At 53.7% G+C, this 14,803-nt stretch overlaps 1 protein-coding gene across 4 annotated transcripts in view; it reads left to right on the forward strand.

Annotated features, from left to right (window-relative positions):
• TRPV4 (transient receptor potential cation channel subfamily V member 4) overlaps positions 1–14,803 on the forward strand; it is a 37,170-nt gene that overhangs the window by 20,172 nt on the left and 2,195 nt on the right. For 3 of the 4 annotated variants that reach the window (XM_059895731.1, XM_059895730.1, XM_059895729.1), the window contains exons 4-14: positions 2,532–2,684; positions 3,404–3,544; positions 4,195–4,493; positions 5,982–6,161; positions 7,456–7,614; positions 7,988–8,080; positions 8,223–8,296; positions 9,006–9,171; positions 9,411–9,477; positions 12,260–12,576; positions 13,970–14,097. In XM_059895731.1, coding sequence (XP_059751714.1) covers positions 2,532–2,684; positions 3,404–3,544; positions 4,195–4,493; positions 5,982–6,161; positions 7,456–7,614; positions 7,988–8,080; positions 8,223–8,296; positions 9,006–9,171; positions 9,411–9,477; positions 12,260–12,576; positions 13,970–14,097 — 1,777 coding nt within the window. Of the gene's footprint in view, positions 1–2,531; positions 2,685–3,403; positions 3,545–4,194; positions 4,494–5,981; positions 6,162–7,455; positions 7,615–7,987; positions 8,081–8,222; positions 8,297–9,005; positions 9,172–9,410; positions 9,478–12,259; positions 12,577–13,969; positions 14,108–14,803 lie in introns of all 4 variants that reach the window. The other variant, XM_059895732.1, reaches the window with a different exon arrangement.

The following is a 14,803-nucleotide window of genomic DNA, read 5'->3' on the forward strand; positions in this document are numbered from 1 at the left end:
ACAGCCTGGGCCTGGGGGTGTGGAAGTCCAAATCCAGGGTCTAGTTCCACATCCCACACAAACCACTTGAGTTCCTGTGGTTTGGAATTCCCTGCAGTGCCCACCTTGCCCCTTCGCTGAATGTGTATTAATTCAACAAGTGGTTATTGGGCACCTATCAAGTGTCAGGCTCTGTGCTGGTGTGGGGCAAAAGTGGTGAGTGAAGCAGATATGACCCTGTCCTCACGTTGCTCTCAGTCTTGAGGGTGAGACCAACTTGATCAAGCAATCACAGAAATAAATACACAATTACAAACTGTAATGTGTGTCCACAAGAGGCTGTATTGGACAATTTGACCTAATCAGGAAAATCTGGGAGAACTTCCGGGAGGAGGTGACACGAGCTGAGTCTGAATGAATTGCAGTTAGCCAGGTAAAAAGAGGTGGAGGAAGGATTAGAGAGGAGGTGAAAGAACAGCATGTGCAAAGGCCCTGTGGCTAACCATGACCAGAGCTGGACTCAGTCGCTATGTGGAAAGTGGATTAAAGGACGTCCAGAGAGGCTGGTGGAAACCAGGAATGTGAGAGAAATGGTGGCTGGGCCAGGTTGGCGGCAGTGGAGATGGAGCGTGGTGGAGGGGTTGGAGAAATAGGTAAAATTTGTGGGACTTGCTGGGGTAGGGGGGTGGATGTGGGGAGAAGGGAGGACAAAGATAAGAGTGACACAAAAGTTTTGGCTGGCTGGGGACACCATCATCTACGAAGGGGACACATGTAGACTGGGTTGGGGTTTGGGGAAGGAAAGATGACGAGGTCAGCGTGGAGAATCATGAGTTGCCTGACAATTAGAAAACGGACTAATTGAGTGTGGGTGTGTCTGGACAGAATCCCCAGGGGCCTCGGCCAGCATTTGGGGTCCCCTCCCCCTTATGCAGATGGGGAACTGGAGTCCGTTATCATTCAGTATATAGTTACCTGGTGTTGACTCTGGGCTGGGCCCCAGGGGTGTAGCGAAAAGTAGCCAGAACGAGGCTTGTCCGAGCAACCTCACTCCTAGGAGCGGTGGGACAGAAATTCAGGTCTCTGCGTTTTCCCCACTTCCCAGCACCTAGGGAGAGGCTCTAAAGCATTTCTCGTGGAGTAATAACTGCAGCAGTATTACTTATTGAAGACTGCTATCTGCCTGGCTCTGGGCTCATCAACAAATACCTATTAGCTCACGATTTCCCTTTTATATATATATATACATTTATTTATTTATGGCTGCGTTGGGTCTTTGTTGCTGTGCGCGGGCTTTCTCTAGTTGCGGCGAGCAGGGGCTATTCTTCGTTGCGGTGTGCGGGCTTCTCATTGCGGTGGCTTTGCTTGTTGCGGAGTGTGGGCTCTAGGCGCGTGGGCTTCAGTAGTTGTGGCTCGCGGGCTCAACAGTTGTGGCTTGCCTGCTCTAGAGTGCAGGCTCAGTAGTTGTGGCGCATGGGCTTAGTTGCTCCGTGGCATGTGGGATCTTCCTGGACCAAAGATCGAACCCATGTCTCCTGCATTGGCAAGCAGATTCTTAACCTCTGCGCCACCAGGGAAGTCCCACAATTTCCCTTTGTAACCTCAATTTAGCTAGACAAGAAACTGAAGCAGAAAAGGTCACACAGAAATCAGGAGCAAAGCCCAATTCGAGCCCCCAGAGACCTGGCTCCAGAGCGGGCCCCTCAGCCCACACCTGCCTCTCCCCGTCCTCATCCCTTTCCTGATCCCCGTCCTGCATCTGGCCGTTTTGCCCCCTGCCTGATTCACAGGGGAGTTCTCTTTTCATTGACTTGCTCTTTTAAAGATATAAATCAACTCACGTCACCATAAAAATTAATACAAGGGAAAGAAAATTGCAAAGGGACAGTAAGCGTTAGTGGGAGGTGTTAAGGACCCATTAGGACAAAATGAAGACCGACTTCACAGGAGGGGTTTGACAAGCAGATGAAACCTTGCACACTCGGGTTTTTACTGTTATTTATTGCTGCATCTGCAGAAGCCCCAAAATCCTCTAAGGTAATTTCACGTTCTCTATGGCTCACGGCCTCCACTTTGGGGAACGCCGCACTCCCTTCTGCTCCCCTCTATGGGCACTAGTGTAATCGCTTCATGGGAAAAGGATCTATGTGCAAATAGGCAGGCAAAGACTGCCTCCTGGGTCTGCTTTTAGAGGTTCACAGTCCTCATTAACAGATTAAAGGTTCTGAGAAGTCCTGTAGTGAAGAAATACGGTTGGCTTTGTTTAACCCAGCATTCCCCCTTTTTATTTGATTTTTAAAAATTCTCTCCAAATATGCTTTGGTAAACACCAACCTCTCTACAGGCTGCAGCTTCCCACGTTTTAAAAAACTTCTGCTCCTCTGAGTTTATTTGACCTTCTCAGTACCGTGGGGAGCAGATAGGGAACAGGCTCGGAGAGGAGGACCGACACGGCCAGGACGTCTTGCTCCCTGCCCAGTGCCCTGTCCCCAGCTGCCCAGCAGTTTGGGCCACGGGCCGAGCGCCCCTCTCCTGCACGTTTCTCCTCACAGAGCCATCCACAGGGAAGACCTGCCTGCCCAAAGCCCTGCTGAATCTGAGCAACGGCCGCAACGACACAATCCCTGTGCTTCTGGACATCGCTGAGCGCACGGGCAACATGCGCGAGTTCATCAACTCGCCCTTCCGGGACATCTACTACCGAGGTGAGGCCCTGGGCCGGGCGGGGGTGGGGGGCACCGTCTTCACTTGTCCAACCATCCCCCCAGCTGAGAGCTTCAGTCTGGGCCCCAAGTGCCAGCACGTCCCCAGGAACCAACTGTTGAATGAATGAATGAACAGACGAAAGAACAATAACTACCCCTTCCAACTTTGATATTTTGAGTTTCAGAATCAAAGGTTCCAAGGTTCTCAGATGCAATGAGCCAAAGGGGCCATGAACTTGGAAATCTGGACCCAAGATGCTCAGGTTCTGGGTACTCTGAGGCTTTGTTGTAATAGTTCTATGAGCCAACAGCTCAGAAAGGCACAGGTGTCACCAGTGCCAGCTCCCTGGGTCTAAATTCTGAGATCTCTGAATCCAACTTGACCTTTCAGATTCCTGGATATGCAGATTCAAAGGCTGTGAATTTTATATCCCAAATTCTATGAGACCATGATCCCGTTGTTTCCTCTAGGATGAAAGCCTCTTTTGAGTCTGAAAAGTTCCCACATTTGGGACCCTCCAAGTTGGATATCCCTTGAGCCTAAGATTCTGCTTGCATGATGCAGCAGATCTGGGACCTCGGGCATCAGAGACTCCACATCCGGGAATGTCTGAAGGTCTATTTGCTGCCCTCGGGTGGATTTCTCCCTTTTGCACCCCAGTGCCTCCCACGACTGGTCGGGTCTCTGCCCCCGGTGACTGTCCCCCACCCCATCCCAGGCCAGACCGCCCTACACATCGCCATCGAGCGCCGCTGCAAACACTATGTGGAGCTCCTGGTGGCCCAAGGTGCCGATGTTCACGCCCAGGCCCGGGGACGCTTCTTCCAGCCCAAGGATGAGGGAGGCTACTTCTACTTTGGTGAGGAGGGGCCCGGTGGGGCCTGGGGCCCACGGGGGAGAGGCTGGGGGCGGGGGGTCTATGGTGGTGCTGGCAGCCCTGACCCCTCCCCAAACAGCCAGGGCTGCGCTGGCCACGGGCCCAGACAGCACCCGGTACACAGGCCGCCTTGCTGGTCTTGGTCACTGAGGTCTTGTCTTTGAGGAGTAGAGCATCACCACACTGCCCCGAGCCTCAGCTTCCCCATCTCTACAGTGGGGATCGTGATGGGATCCGAGGGCTGTGATGGGCTGTCCCCGCCCCTTAGCACTCGCACCCTCCAGTCTGACTTAAGCTGGGACTGATGGTCGCGTTGCAGGGCCCAAATTCCATCACTGCCATGGGTCCCAGTTGGACCCATGAAAGATTTTAAATTTCACCCCTGCTCAAAGGCACATGTTATTTGGGGTTCAGGCACAAAGTCCCTTAAAGAATCCCTCACGGCCTCCAAGTCACACGCCGCCCCCCCCCCCAAATAGCTGCCTCCGTCTACCCGGGGACACCGCCTCCAGACACGTGCAGTCGGCCGGGGCTCGTCCACGTTGACCGTGCGCACTGCGTCCATTGTCACGGCGTCTGCCCCTGAGTGTCCACCCCCGGGGCCCCGTCACTGACCGCCCCCCCACCCACAGGCGAGCTGCCCCTGTCGCTGGCGGCCTGCACCAACCAGCCCCACATCGTCAACTACCTGACAGAGAACCCGCACAAGAAGGCAGACATGCGGCGCCAGGACTCCCGTGGCAACACAGTGCTTCACGCGCTGGTGGCCATCGCGGACAACACTCGCGAGAACACCAAGTTCGTCACCAAGATGTACGACCTGCTGCTGCTCAAGTGTGCCCGCCTCTTCCCCGACAGCAACCTGGAGGCCGTGCTCAACAACGACGGCCTCTCGCCCCTCATGATGGCCGCCAAGACAGGCAAGATCGGGGTGAGTGCAGGGCCGGGGGCACACACCCATTCTTGCCCCTCCATTCACACACACACACACACACACACACACACACAGGGGAGGGACTGCTGCTGGCATGCATTATTATTAATATGCCACCCACCTCCCATCCTGCCAACCCCAGTGTGCAGATGTCCCAGCTCAAGAACCTGCTATGGCTCCCTATTGTCCAGCCAAGCTATTCAACCTCATCCCAGAGCCTCTCTGCTCCTCCCACCCCACTGGATGCTCACTGCCCCATTCCCACCAGCCAGGGCAAGCCACTGACAGAGAACTGAGTCCCAGAGCTGCAGCCCTGCAGTACTCCCCTCTACTCCATGGCAGGGGTCCTGGCTCAGCCTCTAACCTGCTGAGTGGCTGTGTGCCAGTTGCTTCCCTCTCTGGCCTCACAGCACAGGGCCTAGAGCAGGATTTCTCAGCTTGGGCACTACTGACATTTGGGTCTGGATGTTCTGGGGTGTGGGGCTGTTCTGTGTCATTGTGGGATGTTTAGCTGCATCCCTGGCCTCGACCCACTAGATGCCAGTAGTACCCCCCACCGATTGTGACAACCCCAAATGTCTCCAGACATTGCCAAATTGTCCCCTGGTGGGGGGCACCCATCGCCCTGATTGAGAACCAAATCTGGGGTTCTCTAGAGTCAGGAGTACCTGGGTCCAAGGCCAGGCTCTGCCACTTCCCAGCATGTCACCTCAGGCATCTCACCTCTCTGTGCCTCAGTTTCCTCATCTGTAAAATGGGGATAACAATAGTACCCTGTGGTATAGTGTTCTGACAACTCAATGAGGTGATCCACTTAAAGCTGTTAATAAAGATCCTGGGATGGGTAATAAGTGCTCAATAATCGGTAAGGGTTATTATTCCTCTATTAAAAATATAGCAAAAAATTACTAAAATCACAATTATACCAGAGTCCTGAGGCGGTAGAAAAGGCCTAGGTTTAAAACCTGTCTTTGCCTATTGGGCTCTGTGGCCTGGGGGGACTCCCACCCGGATCTGTTCCCCAGTTCCCCTGTGTGTAAGCCAGAGATAGTAGGAGTAGCAATAAGAAGGACCGAATAGGATAATTATTACTAGATTTAACTGATCAGTAAGATTGATTAATTGCTGTCTTAATTACGTAAAGAAGACACTCATGACAACTCAGGTTGTTAAGGCTGACCTGGGTTCAGTCTGGCTTCAGTGGGCTGTGTGGCCTCAGGGGGCATCCTTCTTTTCTCTGAACCTCTGTTCGCTCATCTGTCAACCAGGATGGTAAGGGTAGGGATTAAACAAGATGATGTGAGGCAAGGGTCCAGCATACAGCAGGTGCTCAGTAAATATTTTACCCTTCCCTCCATCCTGCTCTCTGGGGAGGTGCTATTTGATGGGCTGGCCCAGCTCCCAGGGTCCCTCCAATGTGTGTGGCCCAGCAGCAGTGCTCCCCGCCCCCCAGAGGACCCCCTGACCCTCCCTCCTCCCATGCAGATCTTTCAGCACATCATCCGTCGGGAGGTGACAGACGAGGACACCAGGCATCTGTCCCGCAAGTTCAAGGACTGGGCCTACGGGCCAGTGTATTCCTCACTCTATGACCTCTCCTCCCTGGACACGTGTGGGGAAGAGGCCTCTGTGCTGGAGATCCTGGTGTACAACAGCAAGATCGAGGTAGGCATCAGGGCAGGAGATGGGGCCCAGTGAAGGAGGGGCCCAAAGTGGTGGGTCTGTGAACTGGATGCAGAAGAAGAGGCCAACTAAGTGCCCAGAACAGCATCTGGCACTGGGGGGCAATGGGAGGTTGTAAGGGTCGGGCTTCAGGGGCAAGCAGGACTGGTTCAGGATCCTGGCTCTGTAACTTACGTGCTGTATGACTCAGGACAAACGACCCAACCTCTCTGAGTTGCAGCTTCCTCTTTTGTACCATGTGGATAAAGATAGAGCATTTCCCATTGGGTTGCTGGGGGGACCAAATGAACAGCCTGGCGCAGGGTAAACATTAGGTGTCAGCTATTATCATTAGCATTTGTTATATGAAGTTTTTAGAAGTTCTTTTTTTTGACTTAGGAATATTTTATGAACATCGTTCTGCACCATTAAATATTCTTCTGCAATATCATTGCTGCATGGAAATGTACCACATTCTAATTAACCATTCCTCTATTCTTGGTCATTTGGGTTTGTTTCTGCACTTAACTATCAGGAATAACACTGCAGTGACATCTTTGTGACTACATAATTGCACAAATCCTTGATGATAAAGAGACTCAAGTCGTTAAAGGGACAGGATGCTGTACAAATGGGGCAGAAAGTGCTGGGGCCTGGGTGCAGAAGGTCTCCCTTCTAGCCCCGGCTCTGTGAGCCTGGACAGATGCCTTTCCCCTACCAGAGCTCACTTCCCTCATCTTTGAAATTAGTGACCAACTTGATTTAGATTGGGGATGGTGGGAAGTTTAGCATCTCTGCTGCAAACTCTGATTGATTGGTAGTGTCTGCCCAGGGAACTGTATAGAGGACTATTGTGTGGGACTCAATTATTGATGTCTGTCCTGGGTTCAGAATTGGAAAATTGTGGTGAGTCAAGTATTTATTATCCTTGGGCTAAATTTCCAAGTCCCACTTCCTGAATCAGAATTTCTGAGGTTGAAACCCAGGGATTTATATTTTTAACAAGCTCCATAGGTCATCTTGCTGCCAGCGGCTTGGCACCATCCACAGATTGGAGTTTGGGGACCACAAGAATAGATATTCTTTAGGGATCTTTCTAGCTCTGGGTTCTTTGAGTCTAGAACAGGCTGGAAAGGTAAGTTGGGGCAGAATTGGGCAGAGCCTCGAATGCTGAGCCCAGAAGTTTGGGTGTCGTTGAAGAATGAATTAGGAGGAAAAAGTGCTCCCTGGGCAGAGGGTGGGGGAAGGCGTACTGGAGTCAGCCTGTCTAGCCCCCTGACCACCCCGCCTTCCACAGAACCGCCACGAGATGCTGGCCGTGGAACCCATCAATGAACTACTTCGGGACAAGTGGCGAAAATTCGGGGCCGTTTCCTTCTACATCAACGTGGCCTCCTATCTGTGCGCCATGGTCATCTTTACCCTCACCGCCTACTACCAGCCGCTGGAGGGCACTGTGAGTGACCGCGAGCCAGGCAGAAGCTGGGGCACAGCGGGGTCCCCCGTGGGAGGGACTGGAGAAGGCTTAGGGATGGATAGGGGGAATTCCCTGGCGGTCCAGTGGTTAAGACTCCGTGCTCTCACTGCTGAGGGCCTGGGTTCAGTAAATCCCTGGTTGGGGGAACTAAGATCCCACAAGCTGTGTGGTGCAGCCGGAAAAAAAAAAAAAAAAGAAACGGATGGGGAGGTGCCTACCCCACACCTAGGGGGAAGAGGATGAGGGAGGAGGCGCCACAGGAAGTAGATGTTCGGGGCATTGGGGAACATATGGATCTGGGACCAGATGTTGGTGGGGCTGGGGGAGGACTTGCATGCTCCCTGCCCCCCAGCCGCCATACCCATACCTCACCACGGTGGACTACCTGAGGCTGGCCGGCGAGATCATCACGCTCTTCACCGGGGTCCTGTTCTTTTTCACCAACGTGAGTGCTTGGCCTCCCCCCTCATCCCCCCGCCCACCCTGCCCATCCCCCTCCTCTCCCTCCACCTCTTTTAGCTCCATTCTCCTCCCCTCTGCACTTCTGTTGGCTCCACCTCTCTCACATGTCCCCTCCCTTCCTCCAGATCAAAGACTTGTTCATGAAGAAATGCCCTGGAGTGAATTCTCTCTTCGTCGATGGCTCCTTCCAACTACTCTAGTGAGTAGAGGTCCCTGGGGTGGCAGCTTCTGGGTGAGGAAGGTGGGGTTGGGAGGGACATCATCCAGGTTTGGTGGTTGGATGGGGGCTGACTCTGTTAGGAGTGAATTCACCCAGCCTGATCAGGACAAGGCCAGTGTCAAGCAAAAGGGTCTTCTGGTTAAAGCAAGATTCTGGTTGCTAAAGAGTTATCACCATATACACCATGGATAGAAATAATTTAACCTCTTATGCTTGTGATTAATCGCTAATGTCTGCCAGGAGTGCCCATGTTAAGAATCTTGAGGCTGTGTCTGTGTTTAGTGGGAAAGAGTGCTGGGATTGATTAATGATGTCTGCCTAGGGCACAGGATGTTTTGTCACGTGTGTGTTACTTCTTTTCCCTTTTCCTTAGAGTTAGAGAACAATGAAAATTCACTTAGCCACAAAATCACCACTGAACACCACTGAATCTTTCTCTACCAATTCCAAAGGACATCACTTTGGGTTCTGGTAGGGCCTCAGGGCCATCACACACGTATCAGTTGCCAATTAATTGAGCGTTCTGGTTAACAGGATGCTGGGGAACCCAGTGAATCCACATGGTTTCTCTTCTGGGTGTCATTGGACTGTCCTACTACCTAGAGGGCTTGAGGGCATGCCTCCCCCTCCAGGGCCTCATTCTCCCCTCTCCCCTTTGGCCCCTCTTGTGATCTCTGCTGCCCTGTAGCTTCATCTACTCTGTGCTGGTGATAGTCTCGGCGGCCCTCTACCTGGCGGGGATTGAGGCCTACCTGGCCGTCATGGTCTTTGCCTTGGTCCTGGGCTGGATGAACGCCCTTTACTTCACCCGTGGGCTGAAGCTGACGGGGACCTATAGCATCATGATCCAGAAGGTATGGGGTGGGGGGGTTCCCTCTGGACTTGCATGTCCTCGGAGGAAGCCACACACACCATATATGTACAGACAGTGCTGGCGGCCTTGAGGCTGTGGGGCGCTGTGGGGGCAGTGGGCAGGGCCTGGACATCGGAGAGGGACGGAGTGGAGCTGGAGAGAAGATTTGGGAAGAGGTGTTGGGAAAGTGAGAAACCACGTGTCTCATCTTTGCCTCCATATTCCCGCCGGGGTCTTTAGATCCTCTTCAAAGACCTTTTCCGCTTCCTGCTGGTCTACTTGCTCTTCATGATTGGCTACGCTTCAGGTGAGCTCCGGGTGCCCAGGTGGGCCTGGCGGGGGTGGTACCGGGACTGGAGCGGCCACTGCAATGTGTGGAGGAAAATGACCAGCATTTGTAGAGTTCTCATTGTGTGCCTGGCACTGGGCTAAGTCCTTTCCCATTCCTGCCTCATTTAATCCTCCCAACAAGTCTGTAAGAGAAGTGCCTTTCTTATCACCTTTTACAGATAAGGAAACCAAGGCTTAGAAAGGTTAAATAATGTGCCCAAGTTCAAAAGCTAGGGAATGGTAAAACTGGTGTCTTAGCTATTGTTGCAAAAGAAGCCACCCAAAACTTAGTGGCTTAAAACAACCACCACTGATGATTACGTTCAAGTCTGTGGCCCAGCTGGGTGGTTGTGCCGACCTGGGCCAGGTTTGGCTAATCTTGATGGGCTCCTGTGTCTGTGCTCAGCTGGCGGGTTGGCTGCTGGCTGACTGGTGTAGCTAGGGGGTGGCCTCTGTTGGGGGTGACTTCGCTGTCTTCCCCAGGGTCACTCATCTCCAGCCGGCTAGCTTGGACTTGGTCACATGGTGGTCTGAGGGTTCCCAGAATGTGAGCAGAAGTGTTCCAGGTCACTGCCTGGCACAGCATCAATTCTGCTTCACCCTATTGGCCAAAGCAAGTCTTAAAGCCAGCCTTGATTCAAGGAGTGGGGAAATAGACTCTACCCTCTTGGTGGCAGGAGCTACAAAGCCACATTGAAGGGGTGTGGTTACAGGGGAGGGTGCCTTTTAATCATTCATCTACCAGCCCAGGTCTTTCTTTCTTTTTTTTTTTTTTTAATAAATTTATTTATTTTATTTTTGGCTGCGTTGGGTCTTCGTTGCTGTGCGCGGGCTTTCTCTAGTTGTTGCGAGCGGGGGCCGCTCTTCGCTGCGGTGCGCGCGCTTCTCACTGCGGTGGCCTCTCTTGTTGCGGAGCATGGGGTCTAGGTGTGCAGGCTTCAGTAGTTGTGGCTCGCAGGCTCAGTAGTTGTGGCGCATGGGCTTAGTTGCTCCGCAGCATGTGGGATCCTCCCAGACCAGGGCTCGAACCCGTGTCCCTGCATTGGCAGGTGGATTCTTAACCACTGCGCCACCAGGGAAGCCCCAGCCCAGGTCTTTCTTAAGGCTCAGCACTGGCTCCCTCTAATAGGCTTTCTCCTTGATGACCTGATGCTGTGGGACCTCAGTGGCACAGACCATGGGGGAAGGACCAGGGATGGGGAAACTAATCAAGCTGTTGGGCTGGTTCCCAAGGGGTGGGTGATCTGCCATCCAATGCCCAGTATCCAAAAGGGAGTGGCCAACTCAGGCTTCACCAGGCCACATTCACATCTGAGGAGGTTGGTCTAGGAACCAGCACTGGCAGCAGGAATCTGATGATGGTGATATTTTAACCCAGATGGTGCCAAGGCTCTGTGTGGATTATTTTGGAGAAGGAGAACTGTGGCCTTAGCTTAGCTGGGGAGAGAAGGACAGGGTCCAACTGCCCCTACCAGGAGTAGGACTGGGAAGAACTAGACAGATTGTCAAGGGTTCTCCAGTGGTTTGAAAGTCATATCAAGAGTCCAGCCGTACCACAGTCCTAAATATAGAAACTGAGGCAGAAACCTAGCGGTTAAAGTAGCAACTTAGTGGTCAGCTTGGTCCCAGGGCTTCTCCTGCTAGGGAACACTAGATCTGCATTCTGAGGCTGACATATCCCAAACATGGTACATGTGCTGCTGTTTTCCACTATTGTGCCCATGACAGACATTGCTAATGGATCACAGAATCCTTCTCAACACATATTTCAGCAGTTGCTACAGAATTGAATAGCGTTAGTATATGAGTTGGAACCTGCTTACTGTAATCCCAGGTTGAAGGCATGGTGACCGTCTATGCCCCACTGACTGAAGGGGCTCAGCCCCCTCAGGCTCCCTGCTGTGAATGGTGTAGGAGCAGATGCAGATGTTGGTGCTAAACTGTGTTGAGAAGGACTCTGAAGCTTCGTCTGGGTTTAGTGGGAAGGGATGAACACCACGATCAGTTTGAGATGTCTGGAGGGGGTGAGGGCCTTAGTGAGAACGGCTTCTTCCACCCTTCCTCTCTGAACTGCCGTGAGCTGGGAAACAGGAGCATGCGAGAGAGTCTGCCCCCAGAATGCTGGCATTCCAGGCTCCCAAGACCTCTAAGAACAACAGGCTCGATGAGGTTTTTCTTAGCCTTGGCACTGCTGACATTTGGGATCAGATAATTCCCTGTGGTGGGAACTGTCCGGTGCACGGTGGGATGTTGAGCAGCATTGCTGGTCTTTTTTAAAAAATTTTTTTGGCCATGCCGCATGGCACGTGGTATCTTAGTTCCCTGACCAGGGATCGAACCCACGCCCCCTGCAGTGGACGTGCGGAGTCTTAACCACTGGACCACCAGGGAAGTCCCAGCACCCCTAATCTTTACCCACTAGGTGCCACTAGTGCTCCCCTCTCCAGCTGTGACAACCAAAAATGTCTCTAGACCTACCAAAGGTGCCCTGGGGGAAAAATGACTCCTGGTTGAGAACCACTGGACTAGGTCTTGGGAGCCTCTTCCTTGTTAACAAGAGTTTGTGGACAGAGCAAAGGCTTTGCATGCAGGAGGGCCCAGATGTGACTGCTGGCTTGGCTTCCACGCTCAGTGACCTTGGGCCAGCGCTATCCCCTAACCAGGCCTCAGCGTTCCCCTCCATCAAATGGGAAGGGTCCTCCCCACTTCTCAGCCGGCGTCCTCACCCTCGGTGAACATCACCGCCGTCCCTCCCACAGCCCTGGTCTCCCTCCTAAACCCGTGTGCCAACATGAAGATGTGCAGCGAGGACCACACCAACTGCACAGTGCCCACGTACCCCTCGTGCCGTGACAGCGAGACCTTCAGCACCTTCCTCCTGGACCTCTTCAAGCTGACCATCGGCATGGGCGACCTGGAGATGCTGAGCAGCACCAAGTACCCCGTGGTCTTCATCATCCTGCTCGTCACCTACATCATCCTCACGTTCGTGCTGCTCCTCAACATGCTCATCGCCCTCATGGGGGAGACGGTGGGCCAGGTGTCCAAGGAGAGCAAGCACATCTGGAAGCTGCAGGTGAGGCCCCAGGGCTCCCATCCCCACCCTGCCCTCCACTCTTCTCCTTCTGAGATGGGCCCACCTGACCCGCCTCACCTCCTCGGCCTTGTGCTCTGGGCGAGCCGCACCATCTCATTCTGCCTCCACTGCCCTGTCTGTAAAATGGGCACCGAAGACTGCCATCTGTTCCCCAGAGCCGCCTAACACATTTCCAGGTGGCTTCTTGCCTGACCACTAGCAGTGGGCTCAGATTCCCTCGTGGTCCGGTTTGTGGTATACAGTCAGCTTCACGCGGCTCCGCTGAGTGAGCTCTGTCGGCACAGGAAATGCTCAAAGAGCATCACATTTCACATTTCAGTGAGGGTTCTGCAGTGAGCACGGGGGGCAGCTTCCGTGCCCCACCCTGGCCCAAGAGACAAGGCTGGCATGCGTACAGGCCCCCCCAGAGCCGGGAAGCGTCAGCAATCCCGTCAGAGGGGCTTTTACCAGCCCAGGGGGAGCTTCCAGGTTCCCCGCCTGCCCCCCGCCAAGCAGATGTGGTTGGATGTAGGTGCGGGCCTCGTGGGTGCTGGGGAGCTGCTGCCTTTGCTTCCCACAGGTTGCCGTGCAGTCCTAGACAGCAGAGGCCCTGGGGGTGGGGGTCACAGCCCGCCTGGGTGCATGCAGTTCAAGAACTGGGGTTCCCAATAAATTCAGTGTCTCTGCAAGGCCCGGGAACGCAGCGTCCACATTTACCATCACGTGGTACATTTCCAGGAAAAGGCGCAGTGAGAAAAAACTCCAAGGTCCTCCTCCCAGGTCTGGGTCTCAGGGAACCATCTGGACCTGCTCTTAACCTTTATCCATACCGCTTACTTCCTTGGGCCTCAGTTTCCCCACTGAGTATAACTCATAAGATGCCACTGGCAGCCTATGGACTGGATTTGACCAGCCCAGATTTATTTTTTTCCTGCATCACCATATTTTTTTTTTTATTAGTGCAAAACTTTTAAATTAAGAGATGTCATAGAAGAATCCAGATTTCTGGCCTTTCTTGAACGGTTGGAAGCCTGGCAAGGGGAGCTCACATTCCTGCCTGGCAGCGCTCAGATAGATGAGAGGTGGCTGCTTCCTTTACACGGGGTGGGGGACCTGCACCCCCCGGTCTGCCCCAGTCCCCACCCCTCCCTGGGGATGCCCAGCACCGAGGGGACACATGGTGTCCTGGGGCACAGGATGTTGATCCTTCTTCATTCATTTTCTTCTGCCAGGCCCCTGTGGGTATTTGAGTTTTTAATCCAGAGGCAGTGGGAGCTGGGAAGCCTAGTTCTTTGCCCAGACTGGCCCATTGAATCATTCCTGCCTTGAGAGCAGTTAGGCGAGGCTGGCGGCAGCTCACCCACGCCTGCCCGCCCTCCCTCCCTCCCCGCAGTGGGCCACCACCATCCTGGACATCGAGCGCTCCTTCCCTGTGTTCCTGAGGAAGGCCTTCCGCTCCGGCGAGATGGTGACCGTGGGCAAGAGCTCGGACGGCACTCCAGACCGCAGGTGGTGCTTCAGGTGAGGCCGGGTGAGTGGGCAGGGCAGGACCATTGGGCCTCCTTACATTTTCTACCCATTGCCACTTCCCGAGCCACTGAGGCCCCCATGGGCCCAACCAGAACTCAGTTCCACCGGCTGATCTTGAGCCAGTTGGTTTAGTTCTCAGCCTTGGTTTCTTCATCTGTGAAATGGGGACAATGATAGCATCACTCCCTCAGCCATCTGTGTGGATTAGACGGGTTGGCACATGAGATGTGCGCGGCCAGCACCTGACGTACGTTGGGACAGATTTCCCCCCCCCCCGCCCCCCCCCATGCAACCAGTGTTACTGCTCTGTCCTTTGCTGGAGGAAGCGGACTCAGAGGCGGGTTCTCATCACAGGGCACCGCCCTCTGTCGGCGAACCAATGGGGTGGGTTTCAGGTCTCCGGCTGAAAGGGGGAATCTGAGCTATCAGCAGCTTCCAGGGCTTGGGATGTTACCCAGATGCACAGGGAATGCCAGCTTCTTAGGGGAACCCCTGGGTGAATCTTTTCTTTTAAGGGGACTCTGTAATGTGGTTGCCAGCACAGAGCGTAAGCATCATGTTTGGAGTCAGGCAAAGTCAGTTTCCGCTATGATAGCCCCCACCTCACAGGCCAGCTAGTCAGTCCTGTTCAATTTGAATTTGAAGTTCAAGCCCCGACTGTGATTTATCAGCTTTGTAACCTTGGATGAATAGTTCA

Source organism: Balaenoptera ricei, chromosome 14 (genome assembly GCF_028023285.1).
Source record: "Balaenoptera ricei isolate mBalRic1 chromosome 14, mBalRic1.hap2, whole genome shotgun sequence".
Taxonomy (NCBI): domain Eukaryota; kingdom Metazoa; phylum Chordata; class Mammalia; order Artiodactyla; family Balaenopteridae; genus Balaenoptera; species Balaenoptera ricei.